We start from the raw sequence: 22,528 nt of genomic DNA, 5'->3' as shown, positions 1-22,528 counted from the left end.
ACAATCGTTTATCGTGAACTAAAATCGTGCAAACTTAACACAGGAACTAACGACTTATTATACTTATACAAATAAATTAAAATTAACACAGTAGGACTTTAGTCAATATTTTGTTTTTAATTCTTCGGTTTTGCAGCGCGGCGCATTGTTACAAAGAAAAAAATAAAACTGTACATGATGAAACGTTATACACGACATATTGTGTACGTATAATGTAAGTATATATATATATTATACATATTATATATATATATACACATATATATGATCAAAGAACCAAACAGTGTTAGAGATTTCGATGAGTTTTGACGATGGAAGTCAAAGTGGAAGACGAGAGAAGGCGCGGTGTTATTCCCGAGTTTCAGTGTTGCGTGGTTTTAGTAACGATGACCGATGGCATTTTGTCAAAGTATGGTGTTACAGTTTTCACTCGTCCTGGCACCGGGTCCTGGACGATCACCGCCTGGAAAAACGACAAAAAATATTATATTAATATTAGAACGAAGAGATAACGGCGGATTGTGCCGTGAAAAACGAGTAGGTATATAGGCATTTAGGTATAATATAATACAATGGACGAATAATAATATAGGTATATATAATTGTGATTTGTAACATCGAGACACTTTCCGTAGGTACATAATATTATAATAAAATTAGTGTCATAGATATTGCCACGTGTACGGTTTAGTGATGTATCTGCACTGTGCATGCACATAATATCTATAAGTATAATGTGCAGGGTGCGTCTTGACACTTGAGGATTCGACGTTTTATACGATGTATATCCACCGTCAAGTCGTATAGACATTAGACGTAAATAAATACATTTTGTATAGGGTTTGGAAAATCATCGATGCAAAAGTCTCCAGTATGTTATAGCTGCGTTTGGGTTTATATTTAAAGTAGCGGAATGAGAGCGATGCGCCTAACTCACCCTCAACGTCATCCACCTGTTACACATATGGTAGTTGGTCACACGATTTTATCGGCGCAACAACTGAAATGATAGTGTCTACGAACGGTTGGTAAATCGACGATTAAATATAGGTACTTTATATATTATATAATATTTAGATACATCGAAGATTGTGATTAAAGGTCAATGCACTTTTGCCGCATTGCATAAACAGTCGCGAAACATCCCCAAGTTCTAATTTAGCAGCCCTTGTTTTTTAGGTCCAACTATCATTATCATAGTGAGATACCATAAATGTTATGTTTTTAAAATATAAAATATTATAGCACTCCACGTTTTAGAGGTCTAGTTGCGCCTATGGGCCTAGATGGCTAGACTAGACGTGTTCCCACGAAGATCTGGTGTGTTTTAAAAATGAAAATGCATCAATATTCCAGTGTAATAAAATCGTCAATTCTTCCTGACACACCCTACAGTACATCACGATTTGTACATTTTATATATTATGTGTACAGCACCGTACTCCGATGATATATAATATTATTATTATGTTTACATGCAAAACAAAAATACAGCATACATTACGCGTAGGAACATGTAACAATATAGTTTATAGAGCACCGAGCGCCGCCACTTATAGCGATTCTGATTGGTCACACGTATTATTGGTTTTAGGTATGTACCTACGTTTATACATATTATTATTATAATATTATTACAGTGTGGTTGAATCGTGTTATTGTCGTTATTATTATTACTACTACTATTTACTATTGTCGTTTGGCTTACTTCTTTCTTTGGGGCGTACAAGACCGTGTTGTATTTAATGGTCTTAATGCCGTTTTGCCTACCGAGCTCTTTAGAATTGGGTATAATAATACTATTGGATTTCGTTTTGACAGTCGCTTGCTCAGCCTGCATCAGACTGTTGTCTACTACTAGTGTGTTACTCGTGGGGTCTTTCTGGGGTTTCACGTTTTTGTCTACCGAGGGTTTCTCTACAGACGCGGACGGTTCCAAAACACTCCGAGTATCAGACCTGTAAATCATCGTAATAAGATATATAGGTATAATGTATATGTGCTTTAGAAATGACGTCACTAAATGTATAGTTGTACGAAATACGAAGTAAATCAAAAGGTAAAAACGTATAAATCCGGACTGTAATACTGTATATTATCATATATTACGATTATTGTTCTTTTGATTTTGTGTCAATATTTCCACTCGTCCGCAGAGAGAGTATATTATGATATAATAATACTATTATATTGTATTAAGCTTATACAGGTCCATCGTGAGAATAAAAGAATAATAAAACAGGTATATGATATTTATGTGTGGTTGTTGATGAGAAATGAGAATGAGTGGAAAACCGAAGCAGACAGATAATAATAATATAATGTACTTAAGTAATATGTATATACCGAAATGACAAAATTAAAAAACCACAAGGCTTAGGTATGATCTGACATGGCGTATATGTGAATAATATGTGATACTATAGTCAATAGTATATTATCATGAGAGTTAATGTCGATATGTATGTGAAGTGTATATTATATGTGTGCATGATTGTATTATGTATATTATTTTACAATGTACATAGACGATCAAAATATGATTATAATAATAATATTATATTAAACAGCCAATCAGAATCCCTTCTACGTGGCGTCTGATGCTTATATATAATATATATATATATATACCTTATATTATGCATTATATAGTTGCAGCGATTATAGCGTGTATTCCATAAAACTTACAAAATATTATATTGTTATTGGGTTTTTAGTCCGTGTGTGTTACTATAAATACATAAATTACCTAATTGATTAATTAATATGTAACCACTACCCGGGTACTGGCATACACTATTGGTAATATACAAGTAGTATTAGTACTATTTTATTATTCGGTACTATAACGCAACACTATAGTTGTTGAACGTTTTTATTCCATTAGGTACTAATAAAAAGCGTATTGCAACACACATTTTTTTGTTAAAAAGATTTTTCGTTTGCAATTCCACCGCGTGACGTGTTTAACGATATCGATATGACGATATGTTAGAAATAACGATTAGTAGGTAATAATAATATTTTATTCGTCGCGTTCGACCGATGTCGTTTATTCAGCTATCGCATAATAATAATAATAATAGTTCGTTTTATCAACGCCGTCGTTTGAAAATATGGATCGATTACGTACGCGCGTGTCGTTTTTTTACTGCTTATTTAGAAGAATAAAAAAATCGTAATTCTCGACTGCCGCAGGGGGTATCCGATTTCATTCCGAGCGTTTTACTGTTTTATACCTAATAATATGTAGGTACATAAAAACTAATTATGTACACTATCGGTGCATATAGGCGCGCGTATAACAACGATTATAATATCACACGTAGGTAATAATAACATTATAATATTATAAGCCCCGATGTGTGTTATATTATATTTTGTATCGGCGTAACAATATCATATTTACGGTAATAACGATCCAGGAAATCGAATGAAAAGATAATAACATTATAATAGGTACCTTACATAGTAGTATTGTACGATTTGTAATAAGATCTAAACATTGCGAAAGCGACGCCTGTTGATTCCTATTAACGTATTATATATTGTAACGAGGAAGCGTATAATAATATTATATTATTATGAACAGCTGAGTTGCAAAAACCACCTGTCTCGACGCGGCGCGAATAATAATATTGAAAATATTTACGAATCGTTTTCCCTTCGTGTTCGGTTGACTTGCCGGTACACTAGGCTGAATTAAATTTCTCGCTCGGTTCTTCCGTCGGTGTCACTATAGAGAGATGAAAACGTGAGAAGGGTGCTAAACTGATGTAGTCTGCAATATTTTCATCGGAGGTCCGTTTCGTAAAAATTTGGTTCCGATTTTTCAATTTTTCAAGCGAACTGCGGTTGGTTCCATATTTATTGTATCATTCAACGTTGTCCGTGTAAGACTATACTCGGCGATCGGATCGGACGATTTTCCCGTTATACCTTCGAAACATTTGTTTTGTTTTTCATATTTTCATTACATCATTTACACGTTTGAATTCTCTTTTGGGTGTATTCTGTATATAATACGCTTACCTACACAATCTGGGTTTTTGTTGTTATAGTTTTATACTTTGTATTAATTATAAAATTATTTATTTGTAAGCAGTTAAAGTATGTTAACCATGCACTTAGGTGATATTCGTTAATTCATATTTTGCTATTTTTCTATTTTTTAAGCGGGTTTTTCCACAATTTTCGTAGCACGCATGGCTCTTGCCATTAGTTCCATGCAAATAACATATTATTACCTATTATTTTGTTATCAACCAAAACAAAAACAAAAATTGGGCAGAGGAATGGTTTTATCAATATTGTATTAAATATTTGATTTGTTCTGTACAATAAAATATAATAATAGCATAGTATAATACAATACTACATTACTACTTAAGTGTTTGGTGCCTAATATGTTAATTCCGCCGATTCAAACATCTCGAAAGACATCACTCCTTACTATGCCATTTTAATTGCTTGGTGTGATAAAACGACAGAGTGGTCGTAATATATATTGCAATCAGTGGCGTACCTACGTTTTAAAAATTCTTTTGATGTTCTGTAAACTTATTATACGTACAGAAGTTATCGCATGCATTTAAGTTGTAAGTGAGGATATCCCCATTATCCGTAGAGGGGGACTCGCCGCCCGGACAAAAACCGGTTTTTTGCCGTTTTACCTATATAAACTAAAAAAATTATTAAAAATCATGAAATTAATTAAAATAAAATGTTGAAAAGTCAAAGTTTTCACAAAAAAAAAACTCTAAAAATTGCTATCTTAAATTGTTTTAAAAATAAAAAAGTAAAAAAATAACTTTTTTTTAAACTATTTTACCGAAAAATGTAATTAAATTAAAAAATAAAATATGTGTAGTCTTTGCCTCTATGAGCCTAATAATAAAAACAGATTTATGATATATTTATTATCTCAGGAGATATCGCAATGGGTAAATTCTCGCGGAATACCCTGCAGTGCGTCAGCAAAGTCATCTGAGGGATCCTATGGTCAAGCGCCTCCCCTGTATAATGAGATTATCGGCCACTAGCAAAATTCTCCGAACGTGTATAGGTAATTTTAATTGGAACGATCGATGCAGACTTCCAGTTATATGCGAACATGCGAACTTCAACTCGGGTGGTATATATTATTATTATAGCCGCAGACGTTGATAATAGGTAATGTTAGTCGTGTTTCAGATGTTAGTCACAGTATAAATTATTATGATTTGTGATGACGATATTAATATATGAGTTTTTGGTTAAATGTTATAATAAACAATAGGCGCATAACAATATATAGTATACAATATCATAGCGATCCATCCGCACGCGAGTGGAAACCAGACACGGAAAAATACAGTCGACAAGCGTGATATCTTCTGACAATATCGCAACAGGCCGTGTATACATATAATATCGATTTATTGATTCGTATTTCGAGACGGTGAACAATTAATGCAGCGTTAAATGGATTTGTCAAGTGTATATTATTATGAGTAGCTACCTTCGATTTTCCCAGCAGTAGGCTTTCAGGTGATGTGGCGTGCAAGTGTTCTCGCAGCACTCTTCGACTATCACTCTTTTTCGACGGCGGCTTGGGACGGTAACATCTGAAACGAAAATAAATAACGTACACATCACGAAAAGGTCGGGAAAATGTCATTGTAACGCGATAAACAATACAATAATTAATTTACAAACAACAATATAATATAATGCTCGCTATTTTAATATAGGACGTAGCGTACACCCACAAGCTATTAAGAGGTGCATAGATAATAAATCGTAATAAGAGTCTAATCATCACGATTGTGATTATAAGTTAATCGGTAAGTAAAACAATATACAATAACCAGCTGTTGCCCTATATAATCTTCAGCGCCACGGCGACGATTTCCTTTGAATTCGCACGAATCTCCCGACGGTATTAAATCGACTGTTATACGACCTAATCATCAAATTAAAATAAATCGTTTTTTTTTTTTTTTTATAATTAGCGATGATACTTTATTTTTTAGCTTTAATTTGAGATTAAAATATACTCGAGAACGTTTTGGCATACCGATGTGCATCACTAGATCACTTTTCGATGCTTGGAATAAGCATATAGTGATCGGAGTAGCTCGAAATAAGTGAAATGTATATATACCTACCTAGTCATATATAGAAAGATCGTTAAAGGGATATTAAAGCGTCGTTAATTTATAACATATATTTATTACAACTTTTGTTTACTACGACTGTAGGTAGGTAAATTTCGATTATGTTATAATATAATATATTGTTATAATTTAAAATAGCATTTGTTTTTCAGAGAAAGGGAAGCGCGTTAATTTGTAAAAAATAACTGATGGGATGAAAATGATTGTATGCCAAAAAAATTATTAGGTAGTGGAATAATATACACCGTCGACAACTTCGACCACAAAATTATACAGTTTACCACAGAATATATTATTTATTGTGTACAATTATCATCGATTTACAATTATATATTTTAGATTATATACATAAATATTATCAGTGATAAAGTGGGAGGACGGAGTACCCCCTCCTTATCTAAGGCAAGGTTATGCGTCCTCTTTAATTTAAGTCTGCAAAGTCTGGGGGACGTTTGACGAGAAATTTATTAACGTGATATTCATAGACTAGGTTTTATTTGTCTTTTTAATGAAAAATACAAAAACTAAAACAACTTTAAAATTTAAGTACACTTTGTTTAACATTTCAGGCTATCCATCGCAATTTGTTTTTCCCGAGCAGGCATAGTATGTGTAGATTCTTTAAACAGACTCTTCTATTCTTTGTTTTTAAGTTCAATTCCAGATAAAAAAATTAGTGCGGTAGATCGTATTTCAGAGGTGAGTATAATATTTGCGACTATATACGATGATAATAATTGGCGTTAATGCATCGTAGCGGTTAACGTTATTAATTATTACTGCCGTATCATAATACATTTTAGTCGTGTACTATATCTAATAAAAAAAAATTGTCGTAAAAAATTATTAGTGGCTGAGTGACATATTATGCTAAATTATGTGTATACCGACGCAAGTATAGCGTATACCACTGTGTCTCTGGCATTAGAGTTTAGCAATAATAACGTTACAATTTTCTGTAATAAATGTTGATACTTCGAACGCAAGTTTTTCTTACAGACGTTTACAATTTTTAAGTTCCTAACCGATAAAATATATTTTCTATTTTAGCCCATACTAAACTAAATAAAGTGTAGGTATTCTAAATTTAAAAAAAAAATTATATACTATTATATGATTCAAGAATAAATAGTGAATAAAATATGTCATTGTCTATAGCTTATTGCAAAAAAAAAAATAATGTAATTTACGTTTTTGTATGGTGACTATAGGGCCGATCAAACGGTTTCGCTTGAGATATTCTTTTGCCAACTGTTTTTAGCCCTAAATAAAGTAAAGGTCTATAGATGATAAGATTTTTCTAAAAAAAAAAAAAGTTAGTGTTCGTCAAGACAAAATTAGGTACTGGTTTTATGGAATTTAAATTACCAACGGAATTATGAAGTGGCGTGCATTTTTTGTGTTGTTAAGTTTAGTCGTAAAATTAAAATATATCAATATGAGGTGATTCCTTTCAACCACACATACTTATTTTTTACAAGACACTGAAAAAACCATACCACAACGCGTATGAATCTTAGCCTCGATAATTATTATAAACGACCAAAAGATTTGACAACGGAAAATAAGAAAAACAGCCGTTTGGGTATGTCTGATGCGGTCGGAGGATAATAATTTATTAATCGGCACACGTCGGTCGATGTTTAAAATTGTGCAGGCTGATACACTGAAGTGGACTTACCATCACTTGCCGGATGGAAGTTGTATCCATTGCTGCAGATCAACGCCAGCACGTTGGCGAGTTGCGATCCACAAAAATGCCTCGGCGTGTCCCACGAAAAGTTTATGATCGGTGAGCTGCTAACGTGGCTGGCCAGCAACATGACTATCACCAATACCACAGCTGAGTTCATCGCAAATCACACCTGAAACGCACAACGGTACACATAATATTAATAATGTTAAATATTATAATTACGCGCATTAGGCATCCCCATGACTTCACACCCTATTCGCACAGGGCGTTGCGTTGGAAAAGTTTGAGAACTATATCAGACGAATCCGAGCCGATGATAATCGAAAGTCGCGGATAAAACGGTTTCCAAAACGTTCGATCGCCTTCAATAATACAATGCACACGTCATTATTACTGGGACGAGTACGTTTTGTGAACATAATATTATAATAACAATATGACTGGCATTACGTTTTTGTCAAGTATTGTCGGAGTGAGCTGGTCGTCGGGCAAATCGCGTGCTCCGCAGGTATAATAATATTATATTTTTACAGACAGAGAAAGCGTATTGCCGTACGAATATTAATGATTTTAATAATAAGATAATTGTTAGATCGGCGCGGTCGTATAATATCGATTATAATAATAACTGTAATAAATAATAATAATAATATTATGATATATTATTACTGTCGTGAACGAGTCGTCAGTAATAGTAGGTAGCGACTTCGCACTTGCGAAACGGAATAATGAGAATAATCGTGGGCGAGTGCCTTTTTATAGCTACCGCAAATCTGTGTTCCCGCCACATATAAAGACCTACAAACTAGTTTATATATAGGTCTATGGTTCACACTTCCAGCGGAGTAGGAATAATATTTGTTTTTATACCTATTATTGTAGTCGACGGGTACGGACGGGATCGCGGTATATTATATTATATATATACAATTTATATAGGTATATGGTTCGAAAACTGTAACGCACGATATCATAGTGATTTAGACGCAGGGTTCAGGTACAATACATGTTCACAATATTGGTGTAGTACTTATGTATGGGGTATTTCATAAATTGATAAAATATATTATAATGATAACAACAAAAATGTGCGTTATTGTTGCAATTATTACCATGTCACAGCTAACCCCTCGCCCGATGACGGCAAAGTCCATCGGGCCATGGCTGCAGCTTAAATCACACACATTATGACGAGCGATGACGCATCGTATTATATTAAAATAAACACAAACGGTGTTGTTTTGACGATAACGCACCCTCGGACGATGGCGAAAAATTCACAGACCAACACAACCTAACCGAACCTCATCTCCGCGCGCGGCATTTACAAAGTACGGTAGTATATCCAAAAATCACATTTCAGTGATTTAAAAAAAAATTGTGTGGGGGTGGAGAGACACACCTCGAAAACACCCTTAAACCATTAAGGAACGCGGTAACCATTCATATCTTACAGTTTACACCGTGTTACCTACTGAATATACTGTAGATTAATATTAAATTATGTTTATTACTAATGGCCAATAGTTTGAATTGTTCTTACACATCGATGTAATAACTTTAAATAGAGGCTTTCTGACCCCTCGTTATCCCTCAATTATGTCCCCGGTGCTTTTATTATACCACGTATTGACGTATTGTACACCGATAATGAATACGTGTTGTGTTCATATTATAATAATATGCTGACCCTGACGAGTTTTTTTTCTTCAAAATATGTGTCCCGCTTTATTACTCGTACTTACATTATAATATTATAACATCAAACGCACAAACTCGATATTTTTTTTTTTCTTAACAACGAAAAAGTTTTTCACAGTTGCACGTTTTTTGAAAGCGAGTCCATAGTGATTATCATAAATTGGTATAGATTATTAAATTTAAATTATAATTATTATTTATTATATAGCCATATAGATACTTTTAAAATTGATGCAATGTTGCAGATACGTTAAATCAAATGCAATCCACCCCACGATAAGTACGCTTTAGAGACAACGCGTAAACGTTACTATAATTGCCGGAAATAGTGATCGACTATCTCGATTCTCGAGTCAAGTTAGGTTAGTAGACGACAGGAGGCAGTATAATCAGTGAAACATTAAGATACCTATACAGTAGTAACCGCGAAACCGCAAAATTATGATTTTGAAAAAAAAAACAATAATACATTTTACCAAATCTGTTTGCTTTTAACATACATTTGTTTTTGGTCTGGGTACAGATGTTTTATTACTAACTGATTTTTTTTCCAACGCATTGTTTATCAGTTTTTCACTATAGAAACAAATAGAAAAACTTAACTATCCAAAATTGTTGTTAAAAATTAAATTTGAGACTTTTTAACTATACAAAATTACGTTTCATACTTATCTTATCACTGGCCGCTGTAAAGTACAACTACTGATGTAACGCAATATAAAATAAATAATATTTGAATACAATAACAAATCATGTTTATTTGACATTATTTTTTTGACTATTTGTAATAATTTTAACAATAATAATAATATTATTATTATTATTTTTTTATTATTTGGTCAAAAACAAATTTATAATTCATACATTTTCTTCGAAGTAGAAAATATCGAGTAACCTGCTACGTTTGTCCTTGATTCACCACCATCCATTCTACCAATTGAACATTTTTATTTTTATTCGAAAGTCAAAATTAACTATCAAATTCAAATAATGAAAAATTTTATAATTATAAGTTTTTTTAATCGTCTAGATTAATTGAATAATTATTATGATATTACACATAATAGTTATTAGTTATATTATGTAGTAATAATTAGCAATAATTTGTATTATAGATAACGACGAGCACCGCATCGTTATTTTTAACTTAATAATCGCAGTATTTTTGCGAACAAATATTTACTTAATTTCGTTGTTCATTATTTTAAACTCAAGCATTTTTTTTGTTAGACATACATGCATAATATTATATACATCACACATAAGTAATCACTCTTATCTGCCACCTGGTAAGTTTCATATTTATTTTAGGTAGAAATTATAAGAATATATATTTTTAATCATATTTTTAGTTTATAATAAAAATAGCAAAAACCCGGTTTTTGTACTGGCAGCGAGTTTCCTTCTACGGCTAACCGGTATATTCTCAAGGGACACCCTGTGTATTAATATTCGTACATTGATTTAAAATTTAATAGATACTTAAATTATTTCACTTAAAAATTGAATATTAATAAATTCAACTGTATGGTCTGAATAGAATTATGTGACAAAACCAATATTTTGAATTTTACTTCTATGATACCAATATGTATTTAAAATTTGTTAAGTTAAAAATATTTTATAATATTATTATTACGACGTGTTATGCTTATACTTTGAAGTAATTTTTTTTTATATAGGCACCGGCAAGAGAAATGACTGGTGTCTGGGTTTAACTGAAGGAGAACTCCACTTCCACACTTGATATAAAAGACAATCTGCTGCTACTGGATTTATTTTAATACTTAGAATATTTGGAACAAAACAGTAGGTATCTATGTTGGGAACATTTTGGACTCTGAGAGGAGCGATGAGTGTATTGATTTTACAACGAGTGCGAATGATTTTTTTTTGTGTCTGTGTACACGAAAAGTAGTCGAAATAATGATTCAATTTAAAATGAAGATGAAAATTCCCAGTAGTTTTCATAAGTGCCGGAAAAACAAAAAAAAAATGATGGAAAAAATAGAATTTTTATGCAAAATCGGTTTTTGCCGAAATCTATTTTGGTTTTTGGTGTAACTAATTTACATCATATTATGTTTATTTTATTTTATGATTTTATGTACTTGATAAAATGATCAAAATTTTTTCCAAAACACGTTCTAAGCTGTTTACGAACATTTTCAATTTCTTTAGTTTTTTTTCTATAAATGTCAATATAATTTTATTTGTTGGGTAACAAGCTTAAACATTTAACACAAGGCTCCTCGCATATTGTTATTATACCACTTTAAAAATATTAAAAATACATAGGTAAGATGATTTTTTTATAAACATTTAAAGTTCAAATGTTGACAACATTTATCAAATGGAAAAATTACAAATTATTTTGCGGTTAAAAATTTATAAAATTTTCAATTTTTATAGCTAACAATTAAAAATGTAAAATAATGTCCCACGTAAGTAGTTCATATTGTAACCAAAAACTCTAGAAAATATATAAACAGTATTTTTTTATAGTTATTTATAGTTAAAATTTGGACGAAATTAGATATTTAGATAATTTATACGAAGAATAACGGTTCATATTTTTATAATAAATATTGTTGACAAATTGTTGACGCGTTTACTAGTTTTGTAACTAAGATCCAACATAAATTACCGGTCCATAATATGGTTTAGGCAGAAATTTCCATTTCCGGGTCAAACTGTGGAAAAAATAATCGTTCGTTGCAATCCGCGCGAACAATGATGAATTTTGATCGCTGTCATTCTTTTGTTTAAAAATCAGTTAGACATTTGGAACGATATATTATTTAATAATATCAAAACGTCCCTCGAAAACAACCACACTCGAGATAATGCATAAATAAGTTAAACGCCGTCCGTATAATATTGTATAACAATATAATAATATACGAGCGAACCGAAATGCCTTTTCGCGCGCATGGCGTATGTTCAAGGGCGCGCATTGGTTTCAATAAAAGTTTGTCACTACATGGAGCATTTTTTTTTATTGTTCATCGTTTATATATTGTACCTATATATGGGCACATAAATATATAATGGCATTATGCTCGATGCCCATAACCACTTGCGGATAAATGAGGATTGATGATCTTTAAATTGCGGTACGCGTACGACAGATATACCTATACGCGAACACACCGAAAATATTAATTATTAATATAACGTACAGCTGCACCGCGCGGTAAGGCCGCCAAAAAGACGACGACTCGTGCCAAAAGGGCGTCAGTCGGTCTCGTAGGTACACAAAATAATATTATAAAGCACATTATAGAACGACGACTGCGGTAATCGTATTATGATTATAATAATATTTTGTTTGTTGTTTTCGCTAAGTTTTTTGAACCGACAAGGTATATTCACCGTTGGCTACTCCATCGCGCACCCAGTGTTACTAAAATTATAGAACCGTGTAGAGTAAGCATTTATATTAATAACCACGAGTTATAAAATGCTATTGTAAGACTTTAAAGTGTTAGCTCATATAACTTCTAAATACTCGACATTAATTTTTCTCAAAACCATTCATCTCGAGAGTTGTGTGGGCGTGTGGCACACAAATGAACCATTCTATTATAATATTATTATGTTTAAATGTTTGAAATCGATTTAAATAATCCTAATATACTCCAAGCACAGTTGGTCGAATAATGAGTTAAACCGCCTTAAACCGCAGCCTAATTCGTGTTTTGATGACACAAATTACAATAGATAATAGTAGATATATTCTTAGATATAGAACTACAAACCGAGTACAGAATTCGCTTCGTCCTAGGTATAATAACCTGAAATAGTGTCGCGATTCGCACAGTACGCATTAAAACGTCCGGCTTGATACGAGCGCCCGTTTATCGGCGTGCCGCTCATAAATAAAATAATAATTATCAACCGGTTATGTCGGAGGTTACAATAATATTATCACGATGCATAAATAATCATTAAATACATACGTTATATTTAGAGGCTATAATAAGTTTACAAATATATTAACTTTTCGAGTACACAAGTCCGATAAAATGAGCCATGAAATTTGGTAATCGGACTTTTGAGAGGTCACTCAGCCGATAATGCGTTATAAATGTACCAAACTCGCGTACCTATTTTACGGTTTAAAGTTTGTCCTCAGTTTAGCTCGGAATCGCATACAACTAAATTGCCGTTGTACGAAGACTGTACAGTGTGCACTATCGTTTGACGGTCGATAGTGATATCAGTTATTTTTAATTCTCGTTCGTTATCCATTTTGCCACAAAGCATCATCGACAGAACGTAGTGGTATAAAATATTTGAACATTATTTATAATAATTACGGTTCACGTGGGTCGATAAAAAAAGAGTATTCTCACAAAAGCCAGATACACTAGTCACCCCCGCAGATATAATACAGAATACTGATCAACTATGTCTATTGTGTACATAAGAGTAATAATCATAGGATATGATCGATCAAACTTTCAATGTCCCTTAAGGCACGGATTAACAATTACAATTTTGGGTGAGCGACTTTAGGGCAGGCCATGGGTTTTCAAAACCGATTTCAGAAACCGGTATAAACCGTTTTAAAACCGAAACCGAAACCGTAATCAAAAACGAAACCGAAAAAAATGGATACCGGTATTATAATTTAAAACCGAAACCGAAAAAAATTGGAAACCGGTATTAAATTCAAAACCGAAACCGAAATTTCTTAATACCGGTATTATGGTAATATTGTGAATATTAATGTTATATTTATAATATTATTATGATGATTTATATAACTCTGTTCATATAATATTTTACAAGTCGTACACTCGCACGTACCTATACCCAATCAGTACTGGTTTTGTCTTCAAGGGGGGGGGGGGGGGTTGATATGTAGTACTACCATGGTACAAAAAAACTCATCATCTTGTCCAAGTCTTTAATATCAAAAATAATTGACCAAAGTCCCCTCCACCAATGGTGTTGCATCCCTCAAAACCACAACCGAGTATAATATAGTATTTGACAAATACGTATTCTATGTCATATATATCATAATCCGATGGGACGTCCGAGTAAAAAACATAACTTGGTATAGTAATGAATTTAAAAAGAAGCTTAGTATAGTACCTATATCATTTTTTTTCCCAAAAAACGTATTATATATATTAATATTTTACTATATTATACACGTTGTAGAAGTTGGGTCGAATTCAGTCTTCAGTAACTCCGACGCGGAGTTCAACGAATTATAAAACTGTTATTCGTGCTTAAAATCCATGGAAATTTTTCAACTTGGATAAAAGTTTTTATTATTTAGTCCGTTCGAAAATGGTTGAGATTGTCAGTTGTATTATTATTTTTTTTTACTTTATAAAGTCTACATGCATCGTATTAAATTAAATCGTGGTTTATTCGGGACTTAGTATAGGAGTTTATTAATCATATAAATATTACATAAAAATGAAAATATTATTGTATATTTAGGCGACGACGACCTCGAAAAATAAATAAATGCTAAACATTTTTGACAACGTCATTCCTGCAGCAGTCTATTTTTAACCACATGGCATGTGCATAAACTAATATTGTCCGCGGGATGATAGTATAGTAGTTAATTAATAATTACATAATATTGAATACATTATATTCTTTTTCTTCTTCATCAGCTTCTCAGGTCCATTCAGGACCAGCGCTGCCATCAAAATCTCTCTACATCTATCTCTCTGATCCGCTGTCTGTAAGGTTGGGTTCTGGTCTATCATTACTAGATCTTTGGCAACTATACGTTAATCCATCGGGGTTTGGGTCATCCTCGTTTTATTTATTTTTTTGGTTAGCACATTTTTAATCAACTGACCATCCGCTTTTCGCGCATCTGAACCATTCTATAGTCGTTTTCTTCTAGTAAAGGAGAGTCTGGCTCATTAGAAAGCCTCTTTATGTTTTCATTACTTCTTCTTTCGTACGTCTGTATTTCTGGATTTATGATTGGTCCATACATTATGGCTCGTAGCACTTTCCTTTCGAACGTGATAAGTCTTCTGCTATCACCTTTAGTCAACGACCAGGTTTCACAGGCGTATGTTATCACAGGTCGAAGGTAGCTATGGTATAGTAGTATCTTTGATTCTCTAGATAACAGCTTGGATATCAGAAGTTTGATGATTCTGAAATAGCATCTATTTCCACCAGTAAATACATTATATATATGCATAATATATAATTACTAATATATAATAATATAATGCAAGTCATCGAAAAAATTGAAAATGGAATACAACGATAATAATATTATATACCGAAAAAAAATGTATGGGTTAAGGGCTAAGAAAACAGATTGGACATAAATAAAATTAATAATTTATAACATATTATGCGATTATCGGATTATGTAATCAAACCGTTCGATGATTGGTCTATTCGCTCGGTAAAGTTTTTACATATTATAACGATTGGCCGTATATATAGGTACCTACCTACTCGTGGCTCGTATTAACGTCATATTACACTTATATAGGACACACACACGAGCGCAATTTTTTACTCTAACTGTGTATAAAATAATAAAACCTTTATTTTCCCGATGATAGGAAGGAAGGAAAAAGAATAATATGAATTCTACTCTCATAATATAATTGTTATCGTTTAGCGGTCAATATAATATTGTACAGTATCTACGTGAACTCTATGTCGTGGGGTCAAAGACGAGGAACCGCATAATTCAACGAAAAAAACATTTTAATTACAAATTATTACAAACGTGTGATAATGGTTTTGATTTAAGATTTAATATTATATAGATAGATAGATAGCCAGCCAGCCAGGTACCTATTATAAAGTCATCATCTGTTGTAGCAGCAGACTAACTTTCGCGAGCATATTATTATTATTATTATTATATTACATATTATTATTATTATAATATCGCACAAAAGTACAAAACACGTGACGGCGATCCGAACGACAGAAACGGTAAAAACGTGTAAACAACAATTATTATTGAATTATACCTAATTGCGTATATTTTATCAAATCACATATTAAAACGTTTTAATATTTGATAATTTTTACTACCGTATCTATAATCGTCGTCGTCGTCGTCTGTTAATTATAATTCAGTTAATTATTACATATTTTATATAAGTATTTTATGATAAATAGCCACTGAAGTCTTAGTGTAGCCAGTGTAGGTACCTGCGCAAGGTTTTACCACATGTACGGTTTTCGTAAAATAAATCAAGGTGAAGGGTGGTGGGGTTGTTGTTCACCGTTTTACGCTACAATATCCGTAAAGTAAGTCAAGGCAAAGTGCAGATCCACCTGTGGACGTTAAACCAAATTTGCTTATAATTCAAAAGTCGTTATAAAATATATGTACATTACTTGGATATCTAACAACTGAACGCATCAGACCCTCATTAGTCGTAACTCGTAATAGGCGTAAGTACATAATTACAAAGTCTGATTTTAAATATTGATTTCTGTTTAACATATTAACATTCATCTAGTGTGATCACTATAAAATACCATGTCCAGGTATTATTATTATTATTATTATTAATTACCTATTACTTTATTTCTTTCAAATATTAGGTATATATTTATATTATATAATAGTCATATACGCGCGGAAATATTTTATGATGATTTATAACAATTATCGTATTACAATGTATGTTTTTGGATTACATGTCTTACCAGTGTCCCGATAGTCTCTTTGTCTCCATGTATAGATATAGGTACCTAAACTATATATTATAAAGGTAGGCGAAACCCTGTACCGAGTTACCTTCGAGTTGTCGTCCATCGATCATTCTATCCTCGCGTTTCCTATATAATCAATGACAATGACGACGACAATACACTGTATAATAATATAACCTTAAGACCATTGTAAAAACGTTCATAACTCTTTGATGACCAATGTAATATATATAATATTATATAGTAACAGTGCGGTATAGTCCTGCAACCGGCATAGTCTGCAGTAATCTTACAAAAAAATATTAATACCTAAGATATTTTTTTATTATTTCAGAAACAAATTCGGATAAACTATAGAGGAATTTAACACAGAGTTGTAAAATATTGGTACCTACACCTATGTGGGTGTATTTTATTATCAAAAATCGTTTTTTAATTAGGTACATAATTTACCTTCACGTACGCTACCCTACTTTAGGTTACCGTACTATGGTACTTGGCACTTGCAGATAAAACTGTTGTTTTGAGTATAGCCCGCCGAGTAGATTGGCCAGAATTTTAGATGAAAGCAATAAATAATAATTTAGAAATAACCGTGTCAGTGTGATAGACATTTGAATAAATGAAAAGGCTTAAAGATGCACAATATACATATTATTACGATCTTTAACATAAGGTAAAATCAAAATATTTTTGAGATTAATACTATGTATTCTGATTTTGAAACAAATGAGTTAGAAATAAATAAAACTTCGATGCAAACATCGTTCTATCAAGAATTTAGAAACAATATGAACACATTTATATCACTTACTGAAAAATTAAAATTAATTTAGGTGTTATTTATGAGTTGCAAATTATAGAATGGACTTCAACATACACTATTATAATAACAGTTAGTTTCATCGTATATTTATCGTTTTTTCATTATTTTATAATTAACAATAATCTAAATTATAAATCAAGGTATATAATATATCAAATAAATATAGATAAAGACGACGTAATTTATAATATTATTGTTATAATGCTAATTTTATTGTTTAATGTTGTAAAAAAAAATTATATCTTCACCCGTACACATACACTTATACGAAACGTGCAACAATACATGTTTCGTAATGTTTTTAAAATATCCACTCCATTATAAATAACAATATTTTTTTAAGTTTAATCCAACCAATAATGATTGAGGTTATTCTTAAAAATTATTGTCTTCCGATATTTCCTCAATTTTTTATAACACTAGTAAAAGTTTTTTTGATTTATTTTGAAACCTTTCAGGTGGGGTAAACGCGTAATAGGCTGGTCATACGAATCTCAAACCAGGAAGATCAATAAAAAGATTTCAACAATTATTTAAGCGAGTTTGCGATGACTGACGTTAACCAACGAACATTTTTTTCTTATGGAAATCGCAATTATGGTGATCATAATATTATCGTGTAATTACAATTACAATTACTACAATAATATTATATTATAATACCGTCATAATATATTGTCTGTCGTTCGTTCTGCACGAGGTTTAAAAGCCGATGGAGACATGGAGTACAATCGCGACCGTTCCTATTTTTGTAACATATTATCATAGCGAGAGTGCGATGACAACTGATTTTATGACGATCTCGATTAACACGTGTGTATCGTTAAATTTTTACAAAACAAATGCACAGACAACAAAGGTAAACGTCTGCATTTATGGGTTAACTCCTGCTCGTAACGTGACGATTATGCGAGTTATGACAAGGAAAGATATATATTACATTCAAAGCTAATAAAATATGTATTTTTTTAAGTGTTTGATTTATTATTCAACAATTCACATAATTATGTATATGGTATAATATAAAAATTTGATCTGCCTATCTAATAACACAGGAATAAACATAAATAGACACCTCGAGTAATTCAGTTGATAAACGGTTAAAAATGTATAATTCTCGAGACGAGTTATGCAAATTTGACTTTATAATTTTTTTTTTAAGTTGTTTCAGTATTATTTTTTTTGCATGGAATTCATAACTGCAATACTGCAAGCCAGACATCCTAACTGTGGAATGTTATAGATTCTAATTTAGAATATAATATAATATTATTATTAATTATTTTTTTTTTCTTATTGAAGAGTGAAGACAATTTAAATATAGTTGGCCTGAATTAACTCTAACCCCGATGAATAAAAAATATGGTGTCTTTGAACTATATTTTAGTAAATTATACCCACCAGCCACCATGTAAGACAGAAAATCGTTATGATGTTTGTTATATTATAATAATATGTGAATCATAAAAAAACTGATTTAATAGGGAATTAAAATATTTTTAGTTGTTAATATGTATACATTTAATTGCATACCAACATTTTAAATATTATAATATTATGATAGTTGCACGAGTGATCATCCCAGTGCATTATAATTTTTTAGACATAGCCAAATTTTTAGTTGAGAATTTTTTTTTTTGACCACCTCCAACCGTCATTTCGTATCCTCGATTTAGAACGAATAATATTATGATAACAGAAATAATATTAAGAATAAAGATTACAATAATAATGTGAACGAATGCATAGTTAAAATAAAGCATTAGATATATAAATTCTTTAACCAAACAGATCCTAGAATTCTGGGTTGTAAGTTGTAATGCTCATTAGACAGGCAGTCGTGCGAGTAAATATTTCGAGAGTGAGTGACGTTTATACACTTGATGATGAATATAATTATTTTATTTTGTTTGGTAGATTTAGAACGAGATGACCAAAGTTCATGCCAAAGTTATGGTTTTATATTATTTTATTACCTCTACATATCTCATTACTATCTCATTACTACATATAACTCATTCGTCCAAAAAGTAAAACGAACAAACACCATGTTTTTAAAAACCAAATATTTTCAGTTTGAAATTCGTTCGGGTTTTTAAAAAATTAAATATATAAAACTCCATTTTAAGTTCTCACCCATAAATTACATTGTTTATTGTAATATATTTTATACCAGTTAACTAAAAACTTTTATACATATGTAAAATTAATTTATTACCTACTGATAATTATCAAAATTTAAAACGAACATTGTTGTATGCGAATCGTAGAGTCGTAGACAATAGTCATACCTTAACACAGAACATTTGAGTTGATAGTCCGGCTTGAAAACAGAAATAAAAAGTAACATTTTCGATAAAAAAAAAACTTATTTTTCTTTCAAATTTGAATTAAGTAGTTTTCATGTTATTGAGTTGATAGCATAATCAAACGTTTAAATAATAATATCATAAATAACTTATTTACTTAAGCAGAGTTCTAGTGATGTGATACACCGTTTTAAAGTGGTCTGATGGTCAAACGATAATTTATGAGCGCGCGGCGTGTCTATAATTTGTTTAGTTTGAAGAACGAGCCAATAAAGTTTATTATATGCAGAAATGACAAAGACGAAGGCCATAATAGATACATGACTATCTTTTATGCCATTACGGTTAGTATTTTGGTAAACAGTGAATAGTGATATGTGTAAAACATTTGGGTTAAACTAGATCAGAGTCGAAGTGACATTATTTTCTATAGCTTACTAATTTTAGATTTCTAGTGATGGAGCAATGGATATGACGTATTGGTTTTACAATGATATGTGTCTTTAACTTCGAGGATGGATTCCGGTATAAATTTGGTTCTAGTTAGTAGTTTTGGGGCAAAAGCTAAACATTGCCTGCAGTATTATAGGCGTTACGTATTGTGCAAATTAATGGGAAAAACTAAAAAAATATTACGGAAAAACGGTAAAATGTATAGAAAACCAGTTTTGTATTTTATTTGTTATTAAAAAATGAACAACTGACTTAATATATGAGCTCTAAAATGTTCACAGAATATTTATAGACAACATTTTGTTGATAAATTAATTTTCCTCAACCAATAAGTTTGAAACGTTAATTTTAATTGTATTAACATTATTACTAATTATACTACTTAGTTGTTCGTATATCAATTAAAAAAAAAAACAAAAATACACAGTCATATTTTTTTATTTATAAGCGTTTGAAGTATTCATTTTAACACAAGTAGATATTTAATCGAAAATTTAACGATTTTAATTATTTTGTTGAAATTTAAACGATATTAACGGTATAATAGACTTATAAAACTTATTTCTACCATATAATATTATACTATTATTTCTATACAAAATAAAATTATAAACAAAAAGCATAGAATTTATTTATTTTTAAATAATATGCTTATTAAATTGTTACGGTACTCAGGTCGACTAGAGTAAAGAATAGCTGATATTTTTGAAAAAAATAAAATCTCCATCGGGTTTATGATTTTTAAACAGTTTGATTTACTTCAGGAAAAAAAAGTAGAAATAAGCACTCTAGCAAACCGAAGTTTCAAAAATTTGAAATTTCCAAAAAAAAAAAATTAGGTCGTCCGAATTAAATACAAATAATGTATATGATATTAAATAATAATTTGTCATAGGAAGAAAAAATAATAATAAAACCTGCGAGACAAAAATCTGTCGGTGTTTGTATATGGGTAACTACCAACTGATGATGATCGTAATATCGATTCGGTTATACCTAAGTCATAAACTAAAATGCACGCACTGCGTCCGACGAATTAGACTGTAATTAATTAATATAATAATACTATAACGATAATTGCGAAAAATATTTGAATTAATTTTTATTTTTTTTTATTACCTGTAATCCGTGGATAACAATAATTCTAGCCCAGATCTAGAATTGCCGAGGTATCGGACAACGCGGTCGGTCTGAGTAGATGTACACCGGTCTTGAGCCATTAACTAACTGACTGACTGGCTGCACATGACCGGCGTTGTCGGCTTTCCGTCTGCTCTCCGTATCACCCTCTATTTATCCCATTATTATAATATTATTATTATCATCATCACCATCGCGGGCCGACGTAGTGTGTGTGTGCTCGTTCGCGTATTCGCACCGTGGCCGTGTGTGAGTGCGCGTGCTATTATTAGAACGACTTACTATATATTTTAATATTATAAAATATAATGCTCTCAACGACGAGCGTTGTGCGATTATAATAATAATATAATCATCACTATATAGGTGTATATTTTAATAATAATATTATACATATATTATAATGTGCCGGGTCGCATGAACACATTTAATACACACAATATTCAATGCTGAGTCAACGGGTCCCTCGAACATGATTTAGTGGCCCACAATCGGTCCGTTGATTTTTTAGCAAACCGTTAAAAATCAAAAATTGCATCTCGAAATATCATAATAAAATCAA

General features: G+C 31.4%; 1 protein-coding gene across 1 annotated transcript; it reads right to left on the bottom strand.

Annotated features, from left to right (window-relative positions):
• Positions 1-97: 97 nt before the first annotated feature.
• LOC132944317 (uncharacterized) lies at positions 98-22,102 on the bottom strand. The gene is made up of 5 exons (XM_061013596.1): positions 21,946-22,102; positions 7,840-8,023; positions 5,501-5,606; positions 1,709-1,958; positions 98-463 (listed from the first exon to the last, which is right to left on the bottom strand). The coding sequence occupies exons 2-5, from the start codon at positions 8,009-8,011 to the stop codon at positions 362-364; spliced, it is 630 nt and encodes a 209-aa protein (XP_060869579.1). The 5' UTR covers positions 8,012-8,023; positions 21,946-22,102; the 3' UTR covers positions 98-361.
• Between the last annotated feature and the right edge of the window lie 426 nt (positions 22,103-22,528).

The sequence above is a fragment of the Metopolophium dirhodum genome, chromosome 5, assembly GCF_019925205.1.
Source record: "Metopolophium dirhodum isolate CAU chromosome 5, ASM1992520v1, whole genome shotgun sequence".
In the NCBI taxonomy this organism is placed as follows: domain Eukaryota; kingdom Metazoa; phylum Arthropoda; class Insecta; order Hemiptera; family Aphididae; genus Metopolophium; species Metopolophium dirhodum.
This window is presented reverse-complemented; position numbering and strand designations above follow the sequence as displayed.